At 32.3% G+C, this 25,099-nt stretch overlaps 2 protein-coding genes across 5 annotated transcripts in view; both read left to right on the plus strand.

Annotated features, from left to right (window-relative positions):
* Positions 1-428: 428 nt before the first annotated feature.
* LOC126774339 (NADH dehydrogenase [ubiquinone] flavoprotein 2, mitochondrial) lies at positions 429-5,208 on the plus strand. The gene is made up of 7 exons (XM_050495819.1): positions 429-584; positions 706-831; positions 1,007-1,197; positions 1,754-1,901; positions 2,770-2,829; positions 4,678-4,754; positions 5,047-5,208. Exons 1-7 carry the CDS (start codon positions 549-551, stop codon positions 5,144-5,146), a joined length of 738 nt encoding a protein of 245 aa, XP_050351776.1. The 5' UTR covers positions 429-548; the 3' UTR covers positions 5,147-5,208.
* A 228-nt stretch (positions 5,209-5,436) lies between these two features.
* The window catches only part of LOC126774286 (calcium-transporting ATPase type 2C member 1), a 32,618-nt gene continuing 12,955 nt past the window's right edge, over positions 5,437-25,099 (plus strand). For 3 of the 4 annotated variants that reach the window (XM_050495730.1, XM_050495732.1, XM_050495733.1), the window contains exons 1-3: positions 6,211-6,388; positions 9,124-9,231; positions 18,593-18,758. In XM_050495730.1, the coding sequence (XP_050351687.1) occupies positions 6,290-6,388; positions 9,124-9,231; positions 18,593-18,758 (373 nt within the window). In that variant the 5' untranslated portion in view covers positions 6,211-6,289. Of the gene's footprint in view, positions 5,769-6,210; positions 6,389-9,123; positions 9,232-18,592; positions 18,759-25,099 lie in introns of those variants that run through there. The other variant, XM_050495731.1, reaches the window with a different exon arrangement.

Below are 25,099 nucleotides of genomic sequence, written 5' to 3' on the forward strand. Positions count from 1 at the left end.
CAGGTATTTAAATACCCGTTAGAACTGCATGACATACCTTAGTATAATATTAATGTTTTATTAGATTCCAATACTATTGTGGAACATCTAAATAATGACAATGAAAAGTAAGTTATAAAATATAAAAAATTTAACCAAGAAAAAGTATTGAGCTTAGGACTCCTGCCTTACTTTATCATTTTGTTGTGCAATCAGACTATTTGCTTTTAAATAATAACAGGTGTTATCGTTTTAAGTCTAAACAAACTTTGAAAAATTAATAAATAATAGCAAAACTTAAGTGTATGTAATAAATAAAATATAACACATATTAACAAATCTAATTGTACAAAACATATAAAAAGATGCAATTTTAAATAGTATTATTTCAATACTTTTACTTAACTAGTTACATTATCTGTATTCATCTTGCATAGTCTGCACTCTGCGGACTGTGCGTAATAACAAGTTTCTGAACGTTTTCATCGACAGATCGTAAATTAATTTTGTGGGGTTGTTCGCGAACAGTGTTTCGCAATACAAATAATTATATTAATATCATAATAATCATGTTATCCAGCCTCAGGTCTGGAGTTCAAGGTTTGGTAGGTGTTTTTGATGATTAATATTTTTACAATAGCATGTTTTGTTAATAATTAAATTACATAATATCAATGTGACAGTTCTGAAATCAAAAATATTTATCCGCAATTTGTGGATTTTCAGTGGCGAGCATCGTCCAGAGCGCTCCAGACAACAGCAAATTTACAACATGATAGCCTATATGTGCACCGAGACACCCCTGAAGATAATTCAAGTATTCCCTTTGAATTTACACCCGAAAATAAGAAGGTAAATTTTGACAGTCATTTGTTTAGAATATGATTTAACTTTTCTTCTTGAAATATAATTTGAAATTAAGAACATGATAAAGACGTCAAAAATATTTTGTTTAACTCATTATTAGATAAAAAAATACACATTTTTTTAATTATTTTGCTTCAATTTAATAAAAACAAACTTTCAGCGTGCTGAGGCTCTCTTAGCTATATATCCTGAAGGTCACAAACGAGGGGCTATGATTCCTTTATTAGACTTGGCTCAGCGTCAAAATGGTGGTTGGCTCCCAATATCTGCAATGCATAAGGTAGCTGAACTATTAAATCTTCCCCGCATGAGGGTATATGAAGTAGCTACCTTCTATACCATGTTTATTAGGTAAGTCTTATTATTACCTACAAAACTTAAAGTTACTACAAATACTTTTGATTCTACTTTGGAATGTCAAACTAAAGATGACAGAAAGAGCAATGTTTGTGCTTAACTAAATTGCCTTAGGTGATAGATTTATTGTCATTTATTAATTATAATTAAAAGCACTTTTTTGTCAGCTATATAGCTACAGACATAGGGGATGTGACATTTTAGTTCCCAAGGTTGGTTATCTCCAATATGGCCCATAAGTAAAGAATGGCCATTACCTATAAGGCTAACTTTAGTTAATTCTGCAAAAATCGCAGGTTTCCTTACATAAGTTTCTTTCTCCACTGACACAAGATCAATCATAAGAACAAATTAAGCACATGAAAATTCAGTGAAGTTTGTCCGGGCTTGAACCCGTCATCTTCGGTTGATTCATACGATGTATGATTGATTGTAGCCACTGGGCCATCTCAGTCTCGTTGAGAATGAGTATCGTAAAAATAAATATATTATTGAAAAAGTGTAATATTATATATTAAAATTTTCTGAATTGTGTATTTTCTGTTTCCAGGAGACCCATAGGCAAGTACCATGTGCAAGTGTGTACAACAACACCTTGCTGGTTAAGGGGTTCTGATGCAGTACTTAATGCTATCAAAGAAGCGACCGGCTGTGAAGTTGGAGGAAACAGCCCTTGTGGAAAATTCTCAGTATCTGAGGTTAGGTAAAAATATGTATATCCCTATGTAATAGGGACCAACCTGATCACATATTTTTAATACCTTTATATTGTACTCTCTGAAGTGCTGAATATTCTGAGGTCTTGGTTGCGTGTCTTGATTGGATGAAAAAAAAGAAATTTGATTTTTCTGTCAAGTTATTCTCAGTAGCAGTTCTTAATTTCAGAAAGCATGTAATCTATCCTATTATGTATTGCTTCTGATTGCCATTCCATTATATTATAAGATGAAAGAATATAGTTTCATTTGCACACACACAATTTCTTATGTGCAGTTGGCTAGTTTCCATTAAGAATAACTATTCTTATAATAATATCCCAAGCAACTGCTTGATCACAATCAATCAGAACCTCATCAAAAGAAAGAAATGAAATAAACAGAAAATTAATGTCTATTCCGTAACCGTAACAGCCTGTGAACGTCTCACAGCTGGGCTAAAGGCCTCCTCTCCTCTTTTTGAGGAGAAGGTTTGGAGCTTATTCCACCACGCTGCTCCAATGCGGGTTGGTGGAATACATATGTGGCAGAATTTCAGAGAAATTAGACACATGCAGGTTTCATCACGATGTTTTCCTTCACCGTAAAGCACGAGATGAATTATAATCAAATTAAGCACATGAAAATTCAGTGGTGCTTGCCCGGGTTTGAACCCACGATCATCGGTTAAAATTCACGCGTTCTTACCACTGGGCCATCTCGGTACAATAGTATACTGTCTATTCAATAAGGAATATTATTTTTATTATTAGTTATATAAATATTGACAATTATTGTTTGATTCTATTTAACATTATTTACACGTTTTTAATCATTCAATAGTGCTAAAAGATATATTCTGTTATCACAGGTGGAGTGTCTAGGTGCATGTGTCAATGCACCTATGGTTCAAGTTAATGACGATTATTATGTAAGTAATCAGTAATCGTTATATTATTTATTTTAGAATATTGCTTAAATTTTTTCGTTGTCCTGCTCTGCTTGCTGTACGAATAGTCAAATAGAATATCTTTATACATATTATTTTATTATAATCATTTGTAATTAAGAAAGCAAGATAAAAGTTAAGGCATTTAAAAAAGTTTTATTTGTTTTGTTGGTTTTAAAAATGATTATGATATTCAATTAAGTATTTTTATAAAATATTTTCTGACGAGCCGGTTGGCGTGGTTGGTAGATACTTGCCTTTCACGCCGAAAGTTGTGGGTTCGATTCCCACCCAGGACAGACATTTGTGTGCATGAACATGTCTGTTTGCCCTTAGTCTGGGTGTAATTATATAAATATATATTTATAAAAGAAAAGTAGTATATGTAGTATATCATTTGTCTGGTTTCCATAGCACAAGCTTTGTACAAGCTTAATTTGGGATCAGATGACCGTGTGTGAAAAATGTCCCAGGATATTATTATTATTATATTTTGACACAAGTTTGTGGTTACTTGGTGACAGCTAACGACAGTTAACGAAATGTTGTTGTAGTGTAGACTAACAAAAGCAATGTGTTATTCTGAATGGCATTTATGCAATATGGATTTACATAAATAGACATAAATGGCATTGTTCGGCTATTTTTAAATGACATCTTTTGTAAGTACAATTACATTCACAAATACATATTAATGTCAATAATTAATTGAATTGAAATTGTACACTGCGTCAATTACTAGCTCAGTCGGTCAGAAAACGAATTACCTAGTGGGTAGAATATTAATAAACCTAGATTTAATTGACAGGGGGGACCACGACGTTAATGTTTGACTTGAGTGACATGTGGATGAAAATAGGGATGAAGATAAGATGAAGAATAGATAAAGAAAGAAAGTTATATTATTATTTATATCCTTACTCTGGTAGGGAGAGCGTCTATAGGCATTGAAAATGACACATTGAAATACTCTAGCTCATCAGATATTAATAGTCTATATGCCTTACTTATTTCTGATGATAGGGGTTAATCTACCAGTTTCCACTGGAGATGGACTATAGACTAAAAAATGAGGGAAAATATATAAGAGCTTGTCTAATTTTCATTGGGGGGAAATTATATATAGTTAAGGGAAATTAAAGACTGAGAATAGGGCGTGTTGAAAATACATGATGACTTTTTATTATTAAATCAGTTCAGCTTGATGCACTAGTCATGCTGACCCCTAATCTTTTTTTACGATTATTTGGAGGGATTGTCTGAAAATATGAACTTTAGCGAAGAAAAACGTTAAAAACACTCAAACAAATAAAATACACAGATAAATAGCATGCAAAAAAAAAAATCTTTTACTTCAGGAAACTCTATTGTTCAAAAATTTTTTTTTTTTAAATTTATATAAATTTTACACTTTTGAGCTCACCATAATGTATACTGGAGTATATGTAACTATCGTTTTATTTAACTATTCTATTCGGCCTCCCTACTATTATTTATTACTATTATTTATTACTATTATAATATGTATAATATTATCTTAAGGTATTAATGTTCTAGCAGTAAAACTAAGGAGTACAATACACTTTTTTCATCATAATACACCTTATGACTCTCATACATGTTGTACATAAGTTTTAGTTAGATTACCACACCATAGCTGTAATATTATGTTTAATTAATAATAAAAGCTTAAGCATCATTAGATTGATATTGGGTTGGCATAATTATGAGATAACTTTATTCCAGTATATATAAAAGTTGTTATGTTAAATTCTTATAATGCAAACGGGAAAACAAAAACAGATTATATAACATAATTTTGCTTTTCAGGAAGACTTAACAGTTGAGGATACTAAAGAGATAATTGAGAAGCTAAAGAGAGATGAAAAACCCAAGCCTGGACCAAGGTATGACTTGTTAAATTCTGCTACTGATTGACATATTAAAATATTACCAGATAAAAAATTACACATAAATAATTATTTCATCACTGCTTCACGATTTCGTTGAAACCCGAGCTATTTTTACATTTATAGACATTTCTTGGACTTATTTGGATACAATATTTAAGTCTCCTTGCAACATTGTTCTCCTGTCGATTGTAATTATTTTTTAAAGGGAATTTAGCCCTTAAATGGTAAAAAATAAAATGTAAAAAATCTTATTAAAATTAATACCAGTACTATATTATAATTTTAGGAGTGGAAGGTATGCAGCAGAACCTCTTGGTGGGCTAACATCTTTAACTGAAGAACCAACAGGCCCTGGGTTCGGCTTACAAGAAGGCCTGAAAGCTTAAAAAACCTGTTGTGTAAATTATTATTTTAATAGGAATATTTAAATAAAATCATGTTAGATAAACTTTGTTTTTTTTTTATTATTTTTTTTTATCTTATTCTAAACATTTGCTGATACCATTTTCCATTGTACAATTATACAATGATTAAAATAATTATTAATGATTTTACTCACATATGTATTTTTAATCCCTTTATCTTTTGTTGAAATCTGAAATTTTATTGGTAATGTAAAATAATGACAGCTCGTTATCAGCTCATTGCGTAATTCGTGACGAAGATAAGCGTGTCGTTTGCATGCCTCGATAAAGAATAACACGTTTGTCATGATTCCCGCTTTAACGTAGATGTAAATATACTATTTAATCAATTCAAGCTAGTTAGCAGTTTTAGACTAGCTTGCTTATTCAACAAAAATAATTTTATGACAATTCGTGTCGCACAAAAGCCGTGACACATTGACGTGGTTAGACTATTACAGAAAATGGTGTTAAATAATTGAATGTCAGTTTCGTGCTAAAGAAAACGTATACCTAATGCATGCAGATGTTTCGTCGTAATAAAAATGATGGAACTGAATACACAAAACTTCAATTATGGGATACAGATACAAGGAGTACAAAAGTAAGTTGTTTTAATATTTTCGAATTATTAATCAGATAGTTTTGACAAAACATGTATAAATCAGAAACAGTATTATGTCCATATAATATGATATGAGATTTCTAATCAGAGCCTATAAGGAAAAAGAAAAATTATTACATTGATATTAAACTAGCGACGTCGGACGTACGATGATAACCTCAAAGCAAATTGCAAGAATCTGAAGGATCAAAACAGTATAATTATTTTGTTCATTATTGCATGTCAATGCAAAAAGATCAGTTTAATATTATTACTTGATCGTATAGTTTGACCGACAAATTGTATTAAAACTATATTCATTATTATACCAGTGTGTATAACCGAACGTCTTGACATTTCTATTTCTCTCTCTGTCATATGGGTACGTCATTTTACATTTTGTAGTGTTTCATGCTTGTCAAGTTGTCATTAGTGTCTTCGCGATCGTTCGAGCTTTGTGTTGTCTTTTAAAGTGAGACAATGTCTTTCGAGGCTTAAAGCTCCAGGGCATTTTGTGAAAGATGAAAAGCAGTCCCACGCATAAATATGAGAATTTCTCTGACCATCAAACGAAAGAAACTGACAAGTATTCACTAGACAGTCAGGATACCGCCAGCCTGGTTTGTGATTTAAGTTGTTAAAATTATTGATTTTGTTTGTGTACCATCCAGATGTTATTGATTCATTAATGCTTAGTATTAGTCTCTTTTGGCTTATACGAAGAAGCTTTATTCCATGGTATATAGTAATAATACAGTGTTTTATAAATGAACTTTAATTCACCGGTCGTATGTTGAATATAATTGCGGCTTAACGTCGTATACTACGGTTTTACCGACCTAGATTTTTCTACCAACTTAGTCCACTAAAATTTACATAGTACGTTGTCACTATGCATAGAGTGTACGTTTTTTTTCGATGCCTGTCTGTTTTAACATTTTTCGTGCTGTCGTTGTATTCACTTTCACTGCACGAGAGTTATATTAACCACGATTGCTATGAATAATACAATTTCTACTAGAGAATCTATAATAATAAATCTATAATAGTTTAACAATTTCATATTATTAACAATACATATTTGCTTTTTATTCTATGTTTTAATTATAAAGCTCAAATCTCCAAATATATAATTATTAAAATAAAACAATATGGAAAAACTGTTCTCATATAATCTGTTACAGGGGATTATTTTACCAATTTGATATGATATATGTTATATGTTCGACTTGACAGGAATCCTCCTTTGTTGTAAAATAATAATTTTCTTAGTCTATCTATCAAACTAATATTTTACAGCACTACTGATTAATAATCATTAATTATCGTGATCAGTTCCAGTTATTAAAAAAAAAAAATTGTCTTTGGGTCTCTAAAAATTGTTTAAGCTGGTATTTACTAAATATATTATATAAATACATTGAATAAATATAAATAAAAATGTAGGACAGTTAAGATAAAAAAAAGGTAGTAGGTAGGTTGGTAGGTATACCAATTTTAGCTACATTTTAAAGGTAAAAGACATATAACATTATTTTTATATTATTACGGTTAATAAGTCACATGAAGTACCTTTAGTTATTGAAATAGCTGTATTAGTCAGCTAATTATTTCGTCTCTGCTCTTAATTTAGCATTGCACAGGTGTAAATGGGGCACATATATTTAGATCTTTTAGAATCCTTGTTTATATTATAGATGACATTAGAATATGATCTGGAAAAAAGGCATTAAATATTTTATTTATTTTGCCTTAGAATTACTTAAAATATTGATCATTCTATTATAATTAATAATTCCAAACCCTTATAATAGTTAATAATATAAACTTTTTATAAACAAGCTTATCAAATATTTAATTTTTTATGTGAATTCTAGTTTTTTTTTCCCAAACAATTAATACCTACATATCACAAACAATATATACGACAATACTACAATAGTATAATAAAAAGCCGAGATGGCCCAGTGGTAAGAACGCGTGAATCTTAACCGATGATCGTGGGTTCAAACCCGGGCAAGCACCACTGAATTTTCATGTGCTTAATTTGTGATTATAATTCATCTCGTGCTTTACGGTGAGGGAAAACATCGTGAGGAAACCTGCATGTGTCTAATTTCACTGAAATTCTGCCACATGTGAATTCTACCAACCCGCATTGGAGCAGCGTGGTGGAATAAGCTCCAAACCTTCTCATCAAAAAGAGGAGAGGAGGCCTTTAGCCCAGCAGTGGGACATTCACAGGCTGTTACGGTTTACAATAGTATAAAATTGTGTCATAGCTACTAACACCGTCCCATTCGACAACACATTTAGTTATAATTTATTCAATATAAACATCAATAAAATAATATAAAATATATAAAATTGCCAAATACATTTCTTGAAACTGCTTCTAATAATGTTTGTATTAGGAATTAAATTATGATTGTATTACCAGCAGTCCTAAAATGTTTGAAAATATGTGTGATACTGTTTTAAAATACATTATGCAATTTTGACCTCCAAACACTAATAGGTCAGGTTGAAATGTAGCCATTAATTTTAGCAATTTTGACCTCCAAATTCTAATAGGTCAGGTTGAAATGTAGCTATTATATTTTATTAACATATCTCTATTTATGTTATAAAGCTAGAGATGGAAGTCTTTATGTGTGTATGTTTATAAAGAATATATTTGCATACTATATTATTTTTAAAATTCTTAGGATAATCTGTCAATTTATTTAAAGGTAAATTTTAAATATTTTAATTTATAATTAAATCCAGTTTTATATAATAATTTAAATTAACTGGTTTAATTATAACTAATCTTAACTAAAATAAAGTAATATACTTAATTAATAGGACAAAATAATAAAGATTATATTATATTTTGTTTATAAAATAAAAGGGGTATGCTTTTTTGTTTGATAGATTGCTTGATTTTAGTAAAAAAAAAAACATTGAATTTAATTGTGTTATAAATTATATTTCAAAAATAAATAATTAAACATTGTTTAGTTATTGATTGGCCTTGATTTCTTGCGAATTATTTTATTTATAGTCCAAGGCCAAAGTATTTATGGATCTTGCGATATAAGAAAACATGTATGTAAACATTCGTTTATGAACTTCGAATTCCCATATAATGGAACTGTAAAGGTAAGGTAAATAGTATGTTTGAGCTGTGTATAAATATCTTCAAATTAGCTCACATTCAGTTAAAATGAATTTGGTGTTTCAGATAAAATGACCTTGGGACTAATAATAATTCTTATTTTGGTATAATGTAAATAGCATACTGAAGCTCTTAACTGTTTTTAAGTGTTATTCAATATAGTGTAGAAGTTTATTTATTTTTTGTTTGTTTTAGCATTCGAATACGGAAGAAAGCGGGCGGCGCTGCGCGGGGGACGTGAGCGCGGGCGCCGGCGATATGTGGATCAGTGCCGTCGAAAGTTCTATCCTAAGCTGGGAGGCGGTAAGTAATTAGTTTTTAGATATGTAATTGTAGACTTATGTATGTTGGAAATATGTGCGAGCCCGTTTGGGTAGGTACAACCCACTCATCAATTTTTCTTGTTCTTAACAGCAATCATTTGTGTTGCGGTGAATTTTTGAAAGGCGTTTTTTGAAAGAATCAATCAAATGCCAACCCCATATGGTTATATCCTGATTTTTAAGGGATATAACACCATATGGTTGGCACATAAATGGTGAATGAAATGATTGATATCTCTTACACAGCCAGTGTTATTTAATGTGGTGACAACTTATTATTTTAATGTGGGCTACATTAACTTATTATTTTAATGTAAGCTGCTATTCTACATTAGATAATATCAATGCCAAATATTCTGTTATTGGCTTTAGGTCCACTCTTTCATTAAGAAAACTCATTTAGGACTTAAATTGACTTAATCCCCAAGTTTGCTAGGATGTGGGTTGATTGATATATAAAGGCATTTGTCTCTATGAAAGGTGAGGGATTTTTCAAGTTTTCGTTCATAGTCGAACACAAGATAACGTAATACTGTTGTAACAATATCAAAGTTTCATTATAACGCAACATAAAAGAGAAAATAGATTATTCTATAAACAAGATTATTCGATCTTTTCCTCTTTTTTTATTAATTTAACATTAAACATTTTGCATACTAGACTACGATTAATCAAAACCTGTTCTTGTGCATATTTTAAAATCTTTTGCTAATATTTACAACTATATGGCTGTTACGCATTCACACCGGTTTCGTTTTTCGTATGTATGTAAATATTTAGCTTAGATGTTGCAGATTTGTCTGTATTAGCTCACTGCCGTGTATGTCTTACTGGGTTCTCAAAACTCTGGTCTGGTCTGTAAAAGGTATTGAGTTTCTGTGAAGAAATTCTCAGTGGTAGTCAGGAAGTTGCCAGTGTTTACCATCTCCCGGAAAGCTAGGAGCTCCTTCTAAGATTCTTACTGTGCTGGGTGGACTGGTTCGCTGATATATATAATTTGATGTTAATTCGGATGTGCTTTAAATTTTTCTGTCTGTACTAACTTACGGATGTTTACACTGGCAATACTTACTAAATTTAGATTATTCTTCCCCAATAGTCAATCCTAACAGCAGTTCAGGTATTCACCATTTGATAATAATAAATATTAATAATAAGGTACTTCTCAAAAAAAAAAAAAAAAACAGAATAAAAGCACAAAACATAAAAAATAAAATAAAAGAGAAACAATATGATTTTGACAGTTTGGTGAAAAGGTCGTAACCTCAGCTAAGCTGCTTTTCTGTCTACGCCTTGTACATTTGCTGCCAACATAAGCGTTTCATTTTATGCAGTAAAAGGTGAAACTCATACAGTACTTACTGGTGGTAGAGCTTTGTGCAAGCTCGTCTGGGTAGGTACCACCCACTCATCAGATATTCTACCGCAAAATAACAGTACTTGGTATTGTTGTGTTCCGGTTTGAGGGGTGAGTGAGCCAGTGTAATTACAGGCACAAGGGACATAACATCTTAGTTCCCAAGGTTGGTGGCGCATTGGTGATGTAAGCGATGGTTAACATTTCTTACAATGCCAATGTCTATGGGCGTTGGTGACCACTTACCATCAGGTGGCCCATATGCTCGTCCGCGTTCCTATTCTCTATAAAAAAAAGTAAATGTTAAAAAGAGATAAAATTACTTAAAAATTAAAATGTTCTATTTAAAACGATTTCACATCACGCAAAATAGGCTAAAATAATATACAAACATGTACATTACTAAAATAACAAAAAAAAAGTTTTTTCATTTCTAGGACAAGGAGAATATTTCATCTTTATATCTATACAAATTCAAAATAACTCTTAAAATTAATATGGCTATTTGCGAGTTACCAAAATCAACACAATATTTTTTTTAATTCGTCAGTCTGTCTGTTTGTCTGAGGTAATCTTGAAAACGGCTAAAAATTACACCATAAACTGAATTATTATAAGAAGTATTTCAAGGTTCGCAAGGTCTAAGCTTGTTGATCATTACGAGTGAAGTCTAATATTCATATGTAACAGATGATATGTGTTCTTGTAAACGTAATAACCCATCAAACTTCACCCCAAGATTCCTCACTAGCTTAGAATCTGCTAAGGACTGACCATCTATAGAAATCCCATTTGAGCAAGCTATATATAGTACCAAAAATTATATAAGTACATTTCTGTGGATTTAATGACAGTTTAGATTTAGATTCGGCGATCAACTATATTATATATCAATCAATCAATCAACAGCCAATCGTTGTCCACTGCTGAACATAGGCCTCTCCCAAGGTGTCGTCAGGGCATCCAGTTGGTGCCCGCCACCTTCTTAAGATCGTCGGTCCACCTGGCTGGAGGGCGCCCTACGCTGCGCTTGCCGATTCGCGGTCTCCACTCTAGGACTCGTCTGCTCCAACGGCCATCGGTCCTACGACATACGTGACCAGCCCACTGCCACTTCAGCCTGCTAATTTTGCAAGCTATGTCGGTGACTCCGGTTCTTTTCCGGATAATCTCATTTCTGATCTTATCCTTCAAAGATACTCCGAGCATAGCTCGCTCCATAGCACGCTGAGCGACTTTGAATTTGTGGACTAGTCCCATAATATAATAACTATAAATTCGATAAAGATCATCATTATCATTTTTTATAGTTATATTATTAATTATATTAAATAATAACTGCGTATCATCTGCATAAATTTGGACTAAACTTGTCTTGACACACTCGTGAAAGTGTGCCGTATAAATTGAGTACAAAATTGGTCCAAGTATAGAGCCTTGGATAACACCTCTTTTAACTTAGCGCTAGACCTTGTATTCCTTCCAATACTTTATGTGTAAGGTTGTTTATTTGAAATTCAAACAGATGGTAGAATTTCATTCAAAAGATGCAAGATCTAACGATGTTTGCCCGGATTTGAATATCGAAGTCCAGTAACACTGTGTAGTGTCTCACTGATAGCCTAAAGCAGGAGGCCTTTCTTCTTTTTGGGGAGAAGGTTTGGAGCTTATTCCACCACGCTGCTCCAACGCGGCTTGGTGGAGTAAATACACGTGGCAAAATTTCAGTAAAATTAGATACATGCAGATTTTCTCAAGATGTTTTTCTTCACCGTCAAGTACAAGATGAATTATAAAAACAAATTAAGTACATGCAAATTCAGTAGTGCTTGCCCGGGCTAAGATTTACGCGTTCTAACCACTGGGCCATCCTCGAAGTCATTACGGCTCATATTATAAAAAATATTAAGATTATTATTTTAATATTTTTTGTCTTTAATATGTAATATTTCGGCAGTACAATTTTTTGTTTAAAATGCTTTAATATTTATTCAAAAAACACCGCGTTATGCCTTTTTTTACAATAACAGGTTTCTACGACGTTGTTTGTTTTTTTTTGTTTTCAATATTTAAAATAAAACGTGGAACAACATTTCGTTTCGACCGTGACCTTGTCTATAGAATCGAATGCATACCGGTGTTATTGTATTCTGTTCTACAATAATTATTCTATTTTAGTGACAGAACAAGCCGATACGCATTCGCTTGGCCAAACCTTATTAACCTTAAGACTCCGGCCGAGCAGGATACAGCCAAGAACTTAATCAGTGGATGACGTAAGAGCCGACTTAGGGTATTTATTTATGCAGCAGTGCATATATCTATACTATCAGCTCTTAGACAATCCGTGTTGTGGCGGGAAACCAGCCCTCGTGGTTAGGCAGGTAGTCATTTGTAAATGTCTGCTAAATTAAAAAGATTGCAATATTAAAAAAAATCTCCACCAGCCCCAAATAAAGTATCTTAGTAAAAATACAATACATGATACAAAAGAGATAAACGGCAACGATTATGCTTTGATTCGTTTTTTGTTATAGAATAGGTAGGCAGATGAGCGTATGAGCCACCTGATGGTACTTACCACCACTTGGTCACCAACGCCCATAGACATTGGTATTGTAAGAAATGTTAACCTTCGTTAATTTTCCCTTGCGCCACCAACTTTGGGAACTAAGATGTTATGTCCCTTATGCCTGTAATTACACTGGTTCACTCACCCTTCAAACCGGAACACAACAATACCAAGCACTGCTGTTTTGCGGTAGAATATTTAATGAGTGGGTGGTACCTACTCAGTCGAGCTTGCAAAAAGCCCTACCACCAGTAACCAAAGTCTGAGATCTGACAGAATTCTACAAGGCGAAAATTCAGCCCAACATGGAGTACTGCTCTCATCTTTGCATCTTTTACGGGGAATACTCTAAGGAACTGTTTTGATTAATCCCAGGCGTTGAATTTCACCACTGGACATCGCATCTAAATCCTAAATTCCATCCATACCATCTCGATGTCTTGAAATCCACTGTTACAACACTATTTTTAAAGCATTTCCTGCCTCGCACAGCCACTCTGCAGAACCATATTTCCAGGCGATTTTTTCGAACCGTTATGACATCGAAACCTTCAAGAAAAGACTAATTCCTTAAAGGCCGACAAATACTTCGGTGTTGCGGGTGTCCTTGCACTGTGCAGGTGTGGTAATCACTTTCCATCAGGTGAGCCTCCTGCTTATTTGCCTCCCTTTAACACAAAAAAGGTTTCTTCGAGTAACAATTTATTTCATTAAAAGTAGGCTTCTCACATCGCTGTGTGACCAATGCCATATTATATGATTGTTAATTTCATCACAAGCAAATTTACAATAATATGCCGTGGCTCTGTGTCGTAACTATCGCGCCCCAGTTTTGTACGTAAATTTAAAATGTAGGAAATGTATATATATCTATATCGATATGATCTTCTGTCGAAAGCGGAAAGAACTAGTATCTCTACATGAAGAGTACGGATTTATTGCCGATCACAGTTATGATCAATCTGCCTTAACAAAAGATTAAAATAAACAATAATAATAAGCTCACTAATATATTTCGCATGATTTGTGAAAGAATCCGCAATCATAACATCTATGATATATATTAATAATAGTTCTAATATTATAAGTGAAAGAACGTATGGGAGTCAAATCGTAAAGAGGCCGCAATAACGATTGAGCGAAGTGACGTCACAGTCAAAACTCGGACGGAGCAAGAATTATACGAGTGCCTTAATTGATTTATTTATAAAAAAAAAAAAGTTTACATGATATAATTTTTTTACACATGTTATTTTTATCATTTAAAGATTATTTTGGTATTAAATTACATCTTCCTCCTAATTGATGTCACATCGTTTCGTCCTCTGATATTCATGGTACATTCATACATTCAAATGTGTTCATGATTCTGGCGTTTTTATAGTGTTTCGTAGAAATTGTAACTGCCCGAAATCGTTTCATAAATTAGCCCAATTAACCCATATAACCTTATTTTCATAATTAACCCATTTTCTTTATTGAATTAAAAATATATAGTACCTGGGCGATAAAGCTTCTGTCGGGTCTATTTTTTTTTGTTTAAAATTGTATATGAAAACATAAAAAGCAAAACCTTATCTGAATACAAAATTTAAGCAAAATCGTTTCCGAGATACTTATAATTAATTCATATATATTAAAAAAAATAGTAATAATATTAATTTTAAAATAAATTATAATGGTCCGGACTTGTATTACTTCTCGAACTTGCTACTTCTTCTGACATGGAAAACGACAATTTAAATAATATAATAATAAAATGCAATCGTCGTTGAGCTAGTCTGAGTATTAAACTACGTAAAGGTAGTTTGACGTGGGACTTTTATATACTAATACTAACTGCAATAGCATTGGAATAGCAATGCAGTGTCAGAGATTGAAACACGGCTATGGACTCTCGAAAATCAATACGGTCCGCGCATGTCAGTTTATTATTCAAACAAAACTAACATATTATAACTACGTTGGTGTGTAATTGAAAACGAAAATTATGTGAGTCAGTTATTATGTTATACAAATCATACAATTACGTAATTTTTATTTCACTAAAATAACGATAATACAATATTTTTTTTGTTTTACTAAATAGTACAACATGATTCGTAAGCTTTTGAACTATTTCAGTATATTATGGTTTAATTGGTATCAAATGATAACCTAATTGTTTTAAAATTTGATTGTTGATGTTGATGAAAAAAAATCGCCATACCCACGTCATAGAGTTAAATTAAAAAAAAAACAAATTATAGAAAAAACTAAACTAAAACACACTTTATTTAAGTGCACTCGTAACAATTATTTAATCTACATTTTACAATTTAACCAAACTTAAAACTACCCTCGACATTGAATGTAGATTTTACCGAAAATAATAGCCATGACACTCGTTGATAGTTTTCAACTGATTAATATATACATATATCCGTTTTTATTGTCATAAAATAATCTTTTGTTAAAATATTCCACTTAACAAGAACAACACGATACGGCTCGACTTCCGTTACATTTATAAAAGATCTTATTATTACGACTTGGATTGAAAATAAAAGATTACAATGAGATACTAAATAATTAAAATGCCTGTCCAAACGTAGTATAGCAGATAACAAACAAGACATTTTTAAACAATAGACGCTCTGACGTCGAGAACTCATTAAATAAGAAGTATTTTCATGTCTATATTATGTTGGGGCTTCTCTGGATAATACTGTATAATTAACATATGTTTATTTAATTTATCAGTAGTAGTCAGTAACAGCCTGTTAATGTCCCACTGCTGGGCTAAGGCCTCCTCTCCCTTTTTGGGGAGAAGGTTTGGAGCTTATTCCACCACGCTGCTCCAATGCGGGTTGGTGGAATACACATGTGGCAGAATTTCGATGAAATTAGACACATGCAGGTTTCCTCACGATGTTTTCCTTCACCGAAAAGCACGAAATGAATTATAAACAGAAATTAAGCACATGAAAATTCAGAGGTGCTTGCCCGGGTTTGAACCCACGTTCATCGGTTAAGATTCACGCGTTATTACCACTGGGCCATCTCGATTTTTTTTATTTAATTTATAATTAACAATAAATATTATTAATCGAGAATATAAATGATAATCGTCTCAAGGTTGTCTGTTCCATGGAGGAACAAGGAAAAATAGACAAATTTGACATTTAATTGGTCGAGATTTTATTATTTAATAACGAATCCTTATTCGTGAAAAGATTGCGTTATGAATTTTGCCGAACTCGTATTGGATCTTTAGAAGTAAAATTAAAATAGATATAAATAGTGTTTGTATGCTATAAATATATAATTTTTTGAAGTTCATAATGTAGAGGAACGAATGTGTAGTGTTTGTTTTTTTTTTAATTTATGATTGGAATCAGACGAGCAAATGGACAAATTGAAATACCTACTAACTATATATATTAGTGTTAATATAATAGCTTGTATTGTTTATGTACTTGTAAGAAATATAATAAATAAAGTTGTAAATATGTTTGTCAACAATTAGGTATATATCGGTACCTTTGCTCAAGTGCGAAGTCGTGTATTAAAAATACTTATCTTTTAATCGGTATTAAAGTAACTTTAATCATACATTTTTAAATATACGTAACAATTTTAAGAATTGAAATGTTACGTAAAAAATAATACTTATCTTTTATTCGATCTCAAATACGTTTAAATTATGTATAATAATCTAAAATGTATTTTAGTTACATTCAATCAAAATAAATTTTATTGAATGGAATATATATTTTACAGTATGTAATGTAATGTATTTTACAATATGTAAAAGTACTGGTCGAAATGTAGATTCTACCGAGAAAAACTTACAAGAAACCAAATAAAGAATAATAACTAAAAATAAAAAATAAAACCCGCTAAGTTTCTTTCGCCGGTTCTTCTCAGGTCAGGGAATTTCATTTCCGAATCATTGGTGGTTTCTTATTTGACTATCAATAAGTAAGTGTAATGCTTATAAAGCAAAATCGTTCCATTCGTTCTCAAAAACATAATAATATTTAAATATAAACTTTTTAATTTTCGTTTAGAGAAAGTTGATAATGGAAACGGCTCCTTGTCCCTTTGTAAAATTATTTCACAAAAATTATTATAGTGCTCCTTAATATCGCAAAAAGAAAGTCTTCATCAAATTTCAGAACAGTTAAGTAAGATGATTTTTGAGAAATTTGCAAATTGAAAAACCATACCTTAATGTAAATTTCCAATACGATATTATATATATTAAAATATAGATATACTGCTTGCATATTGGAATGGTAATAAAAGTACAACAATGTATGAGAACCATCACTCTTGGAGTTGTCCTTAATACGACGTCTTGGAACATTCTACGTGTTTTTAACATGCCTTTATTTAACTTCACATGTTGAAACGTGTTGATCGATTCTTGCTACTGAAGATTCCACTGATATTTTACACCCCGTTTTTTGATGTGACTAAACATATATTGTTTAGTCTACTAAATATCGTTATTTGTCCAACATTTACCAAATAAAACTATATTTAGCCTTTATTTAAGTTTATTTTTAGTGTCGTAAATTATAACTAGTGCTAAATTTAATAAAAATGGCAAAAATATTAGTATTTGAATATTTAAATTAGAAGATGTATATTTATTATGCAACATTATATATATTTATGTATATATTTTTTGTAGTTATGGGTTTGGTTTTCTTTGTAATAGAAAAACATATGTTTACAATGTTTTGCGGAAAGATTTAAAACATTGTGCCTAACCGTTTCCAAATGATCCAACCGTTCATAAGTTAGTTAATTACAGAAGATTTCGTCATTCACTTTTTTGTTCTCAACATGTGTTGTGTTGACAACAAAAACGTGGACAACTTATTATGTCGATGACAGTTTTTAGCGATTTCAATTGACACTGTATATGTATGGTAACTGTGTGTTAATCGTATCAATAATGTCGGGTGAAATGCACTCGATAGCTATCACGGAATTTATCTATTTATACCGTAGATGAAACTTCAACACGCCGTATTGTTTGCTTAGAGGCAACGTCTGAAAAGCCTTGGGTGAATCGATCGCGGTACCAATAGATAGAAACGTTTTTTTTTTCTTCGACGTCGAAGGTGGAGTGAATAAATTTGATAGTGTTTATTATATTACTGATAACCTGTTGAACAGTAGTTCGGTTACTGTGATACTGATCTTATCATGTTCCTAGTAGTCTAGTAGTACTTGATATTCTAATGTTTGTATTCCCAACATTTCCTACAAATGTTAGTAAATCTCGATTTCTGACTATGTTTATAAAATTAAACGATAATATTACTTACGTTTACGACAGCATTCGTAGCGAGTTGTGTAATGTACTTCTGTGTTTATATATTATTTTGCGTATGCTATAATTTTTTCATTTTTTAGGTGGCTGAGCGTTTGCAAGTGGACGTACGGCGTGGCTTATCATGGCGGGAGGCGAACGATCGTATGAATTTCGTTGGCCCGAACGAGTTCCAACTGAAGGAGCAGGAACCGCTGTGGAAGAAGTACGTCGAGCAATTTCAGAACCCGCTCATTCTGTTATTGCTTGGTAGGTACAGTAATTTTAAGCTCGTTCGCGATTAATACCATATATTTTTTGCCGATTATCCATTTTTTAGTGTTTAGATATTATTAGTTTTGTTTGGTTATTGTTATAATATTGGCGCATTGGATCTAGATTATATTAGGAGGTAAAGGGCTCATATGTATTTTTTAGTAGATTATTTTCACTTGTCCGTTTGTATAGATAAGACCGGAAACAATAAAAAAAATAATGAACTTTATCAATCATATATTATTTAAATACAAGTTAAAGATATTATCAATATTATAAAACATATTGCGAATATTATAATCTAGTTTTTATGGTGATGCCTTAAATGATTCATTTGTCAGAGTAACAGAGGGCCTTTATAAATAGTAAATCATTTGCCGCCGAAGGGCATGTACTAAGGTATGAAAAGAATATATTCATACTCCAGAACGCAACGAATTTCATGCTGTGCCTTGTTGTCTTCCTACTTATCCAATTGTGACGTAATAAGAAGACTGTTGAGTGACTTTGCTGTCAGTGTCGGATGATGGATACAAGTTTTAAAAGAAAACTTTCATATAATATAGAAAGATAGATAAGTTTATTACAAACAACACATTGCGTAAACGATCTACAAATGACTTAAAGAATTAAAAAAATAACAAATTATCAGAATAAAATGGAGTAATAATACAACTTCAAAAATAATTTCATCTGAAACTAGCCTAAACGTTTTTAAAAAGGGAAAAAAATATGTTTCTTTATATATATACTGTACGTTGCAAATGGTTGATCAACCAGCAAACTTTGCTGGCCCCGCGGTATTGAAACCAATGATTGACAACGCTAGTTTTAAATAAGAGCATGCCTGCGAACAACCTACTGTACCTGCAATCAGAAAATATATATAGAATATCTAGTTATTACTACGAATTTAGTTTGATCCGTATGCACATTTCATATCATAATAATAATAATATAGCACAATTAAACTTAGACTTATTCTAATATTTGATACATGCTTATTTTCTGCATATGTTTGCCTATAGGCAAAGGCCTCCTTCATAAACACAAATAAAAAAATAGCCAAATAAACGCAAGTAGATTTATCGTGATCGAGTAACAAGTATTTACGAAAATAATTATAATACACGATATGTGACACTGGCAATACTTGAACAATAAGAAACGAATATTCGAGCAGTGGTTGAAATACTGTTAATATTTAAATTTGAAAAAACATAATTATATGTATTATCATGTTAGCTAGCAAGAATTAATTTTATTATTTTTTTAAATTGATAGCAAAGACTGTTAACTGCAATTAAAAACAATCGACAATTAACAAACGAAAAAAGGTAGTGAATGGTTTTGATTTTGACAGTCTAAAAAAGGTAGTGAATGGTTTTGATTTTGACAGTCTAAAAAAGGTAGTGAATGGTTTTGATTTTGACAGTCTAAAAAAGGTAGTGAATGGTTTTGATTTTGTCGATTTTAATAAAACAATTTATTACACGAAACATCACAAAATGTAAAATATAATTACATCGTATGCTGACAATTTGCCACTTGTTTGTCGTACCTAAGGCTCGTATACACAAATGTAAAAATGCATTATGTTAAATACGATATCAAAGCCACTTCATAAATTATACAATATGGTATAAATATATTATTATTAATTAATTACTAATACAAAAAAAAATATCGTCAAGCTTTTTTTTTTTTTTAAATGTATAGGCTAGCGCTTGACTTTTCACACCTGATGGAAAGTGAGATACAGTCTAAGATGGAGCGCGCTTGCCTATTATTCTTCATAGGGTTTTTTGGTGATGATAGCAATTAATGTCTTAACCTACCAGCATTCCTGAAAGGGCTTGCGTCTGACAGGCGAACAAACGCTTGTAAGCTTGGAAAATTCTTACTTGTTTACATATATACCTGTTTTTGTGTGCTAAAACTCCAAAGAAATAACGGCAAAACGGATGATGATAAAATGAAGTAATTTAAATCACGTTTTATGTTGATACAAGTTTTTTTAACTGTGTGTGAAAATGTAACCGGTCTTCGTTATGAATTTTAAAGAAAGCTAATTAATGCCTTTGGCGAGTCTCCAGAAAACGTCGAAGTCATGCGTTGAACGTGATTAGAATTTTTCGTGAGTTCAATGCCATGCCAAATAGAACGCACGTATACATTGTGAACGCAGCTTAAGATCTAAGATAGGTCTGCTTCGAAACCAGTTTAGTGCGAAGTTTTTTGTGTCAAGATACGGTCCAGCGACTGTTACTTGACGACGGCGCCGATGTGTTATATGTAGGTACGCCAATTCTCAGAAATTATTAAGAAAAGCCAATCGCAAATAAGTAAGTATGTACTATGTGAAGGTATTTCTTCTATAACTTTCGTGGTAAATGAACGGACATCGATACTGCAACTGTTTTCTATCGCATATTTCTAATTCAATGAACAGTTCTATCGCTATATTTGGAACGGACTCATCTTTCTGGCAAATATTGTTTATGTTAACCATGGCTGTAACGTGGTGCGTAATCATGGAGGCTGAATACAGATTGATAGACATGGATAGCAAATATTAAAAAAAAAAACAAAAACGGTAATATCGAACGGAAATATTCTACCGCAAAACAGCTGTACTTGGTATTGTTGTGTCCCAGTTTGAAGGGTGAGTGGGCCAGAGTAATTGCAGGCACAAGGGGCATAACATCTTAGTTCCCAAGGTTGGTGGCGCATTGGTGATGTTAGCGATGGTTAACATTTCTTACATGCCAATGTCTATGGGCGTTGGTGACGAATTACCATCAGGTGGCCAATTGCTCGTCCGCCTTCCTATTGTATATATAAAAAAAAACCATTTTGTTTATTAATATTCTCATATTGTTTATTTATAATATATACATACATTAAATGAATTATAAATATCGAAGAAAAAAATGCGGCAAAATATAAAATCGAATCACGAGTCATATTTTATTAATTTATAATAAAGAAAAGTACCACATTCAGCGATGTCACTCATTAATTTTTACATTAGTGCAACTATGCACAAACAGGTTGCATGTCTTAAGCTGCGATAGTTTTTCACAGCCTTAGCGAGTCTTGTCTCTAATTAAAAAAAAAAAAAACTGAGTAGAAAAATTCTACTAAACTTAACGATTACGATAATTTCCCGATTCAATTCTAATCCAACTTGGATTATTCTATATTTATTCGAATTGGAAACGAACCGATATTATGATAATATATACGTTACGTTAAAATCAAAATTAGGTCATTGTTATGTCGATAGTGGATAATTAAATTAAGGAATAGGAAAACGGATAAATGTCATCGATTGTTAGTAAATTGGACCCCTGACCACAATAAAGTCAAGAAGGCTTTGTTCGAGCCTTATTGAGGGCAAACGTAATATGAACATAAGTGTTACAAATGTTTTTCTATCGATTGATAGAATATATATATAAATGCCGAGATGGCCTAGTGGTTGGATCGTGAGAATCGACGATCGTGGGTTCAAACCCGGGCAAGCACCACTGAATTTTCATGTGCTTACTTTGTGATTATAATTCATCTCGTGCTTGAAGGTGAAGGAAAACATCGTGAGGAAACCTGCATGTGTCTAATTTCATCAAAATTATGCCACATGTGTATTCTACCAACCCGCATTGGAGCAGCGTGGTGGAAAAAGCTTCAAACCTTCTTCTTAAAAGGGAGATGAGGCCTTAGCCCAGCAGTGGGACATTAACAGGCCGTTACTGTGATATATATATATATATATATATATATATATCTACTGAATGTATTGAAATTAAGTATAAATATATTAAAATTTAATTATGTTACATAATCTGTGACAAGTTATTCTTGTCTAATAAATATTTAAAATAGATTTTTCTAAAATCGAATGATAATGGAATGGTATTTTATTTTTTATCAAAATTTGATCAACGCCATCAAACATCCCATACACTGTTGCATAACATCTAGTTATATGATTACCTATAATGTTGACAATTTACCTTCGCAGCAATGTTTTTTTTTTATCTGTGGTCTATATTCATTTCGTAAAAGCATAGTTAATTAATGTAATGCATTTGCATTATTAATGGTAACATGCTGTTTGTCCATCCAATTTGAGATAGTAATCTGAATTAATATATACCTTTTATATAATAAATTGTGTACGGCTTTATACTAATACACCTACTAGGCCCACTGGGTGTACCACCCCGCCCACCAATCAGATATTCTACCCCCACACAACAATACTTTCTATTGCTGTGTATCGGGTTTTAAAATGAAGCAATGTCATTACAGGATCAGTTTTTTCTCAAAATAATTTTATTTTAATAGTAAATAGTGTTTCCTATTTATTTCAAACATTTTTTCGAGTAATTATACAATAATTAAAGTTTCTTTTAATATATTTTCAAGGTGTTTATACGGAAATTAATAAAATCTGGAAGACTTCGGCAAAGCTAAAAGGAGTGTAATGATTTCAGCAGGATATGCATGATATCTGTTCCGCAGATCTCCTAAACTACCTATCACAATTATACAAATGAGATATTCTTATAAGCGCCTCGATTGTCCGTCCGTCTGCTTCCTTCAAAGGTTATTTTTTATGTCCCTAATTTGTCCTAAATTTGGAAGAAGAAAACTAATTGACGGGAGCTACTTTTACTAAACTGCTTACCTAACTCTTATAAATAATATGTTTGTTTATTATTTTAATACTCATAAATAATACGGTCTCGTCTCCTTAACATATTCTTCCATACTTATTAAATAATTTATAAGTATAATAAGAATGTTATTGCGATAAATATATTTACTAGAAATGAAATCGTTTTAAAGTATCAGCGTTTTAAATGTGCCGTGACATCGACATAGCGAAGTAATTTCCAATATCGATTGACCGGCTCAAGGGCATGTTCAATGAGTGGACAAGATGTCTTCTTTTATATACATATATACGTGAACATATGTAGTAATTATGGGTTTCACTCCACGTTGTTTAATGGTAATATTTTATTCCCGAAAGTAAAAAGGTTCTCGTGAAATAGTTAAAATATCGAAGTCTGTTGATATGACGTGGGGGTACGTATGGACGTGGAAATCGCCGGATTAATTCCGGATAAGAACCGCTGTGTTTTCTCCTGGCAAGTTCGTGAAACATAATACAGCAAAGAAACTGCATGTATTATTAAAGTTTATTGAATACGATAAAAATATTCTTTTGTTATTATTTACTTATAAGAATTTGTCGAAATATATGACATGCGAGTACTAATTGTACTAATGTAAGGTCATTTAGTAGTTGAATGTGACCTTGAGTTATCTGCATGTAATAAGCCATGCCTGTATGTACGTACATATGTAAGCCACAATACACGCCTATTAAGACCCTATTTCCATAATCATACTTGATAGTAAAAACGTTGTTTTTTACGTTTTTGTAACTAGTTTTCATCGTGGAAATGTATAACGAGTTTTGAGTGTAACGATGCGCCTTCACAAAATGGATTTTGACTGATAATATATACTACTTGGTGGTAGAAATTACTGGTGTGAGGGCTCTGTGCAAGCTCGTCTGGGTAGGTACCACCCACTCATTGGATATTCCACTGCAAAACACTAAGTACATGGTATTGTTGTTGGCGCATTGGCTATGCTAGCAATGGTTAACATTTCTTACAATGCCAATTTCTATAGGCGTTGGTGATCACTTACCATCAGGTGGACCATTTGCCCATCCGCCTATCTGTACTTTAAAATTGTTTGTCAAACTCTTCTGAGGTGCATCGTCAGACATTTTTAATTATGACCGGTTACTAAAAGAAAAAAATTACAACATCTAATAACATTTAATTTTGTGCAAGTTATTGGAATGGTAATTATGAAGTTATCTATTCTTATAATTGCTTTACCTCGTTTTACTTTTTCGTTCATATTGCCGTATTTGGTAACATATTAACAGTAGCGTTGACTGCCTCGTTAGTCTAGTGGTTTGATGTAAGGCCGCAGACCCGGAGGTCCTGGGTTCAATTCCCAGGTCGGGTCAATAAAAAGTTATTGGATTTTTCTGTCGGAAAATTCTCAGTAGCAGCCCGGAGTCCGGAAGTTGGAAGAGTGTACACTCCCGTGCCTCGGAAAGCACGTAAAGCTGTTGGTCCTCCGCCTGAACTCTTTCCGGTCGTGTCGAGGGAGAGAATGAGGGAATAGACAGTGCACCTGTGTTTGCGCACACACTTGTGCTCTGTAATATCCTCTGCGCAGCTGGCTAATCTCTCTTGAGATTGGCCGCCGTGGCCGAAATCGGTCTGGAGGACATT

The sequence above is a fragment of the Nymphalis io genome, chromosome 16, assembly GCF_905147045.1.
Source record: "Nymphalis io chromosome 16, ilAglIoxx1.1, whole genome shotgun sequence".
NCBI lineage: Eukaryota > Metazoa > Arthropoda > Insecta > Lepidoptera > Nymphalidae > Nymphalis > Nymphalis io.

Bases quoted from the DNA above. Each gene is read 5' to 3' on its own strand.
- LOC126774339 (XM_050495819.1), top strand. From the start codon at position 549: ATGTTATCCAGCCTCAGGTCTGGAGTTCAAGGTTTG. The intron at 832-1,006 runs GTAAATTTTGAC...ACAAACTTTCAG, and splicing joins TTACACCCGAAAATAAGAAG to CGTGCTGAGGCTCTCTTAGC. The intron at 1,198-1,753 runs GTAAGTCTTATT...TTCTGTTTCCAG, and splicing joins TTCTATACCATGTTTATTAG to GAGACCCATAGGCAAGTACC.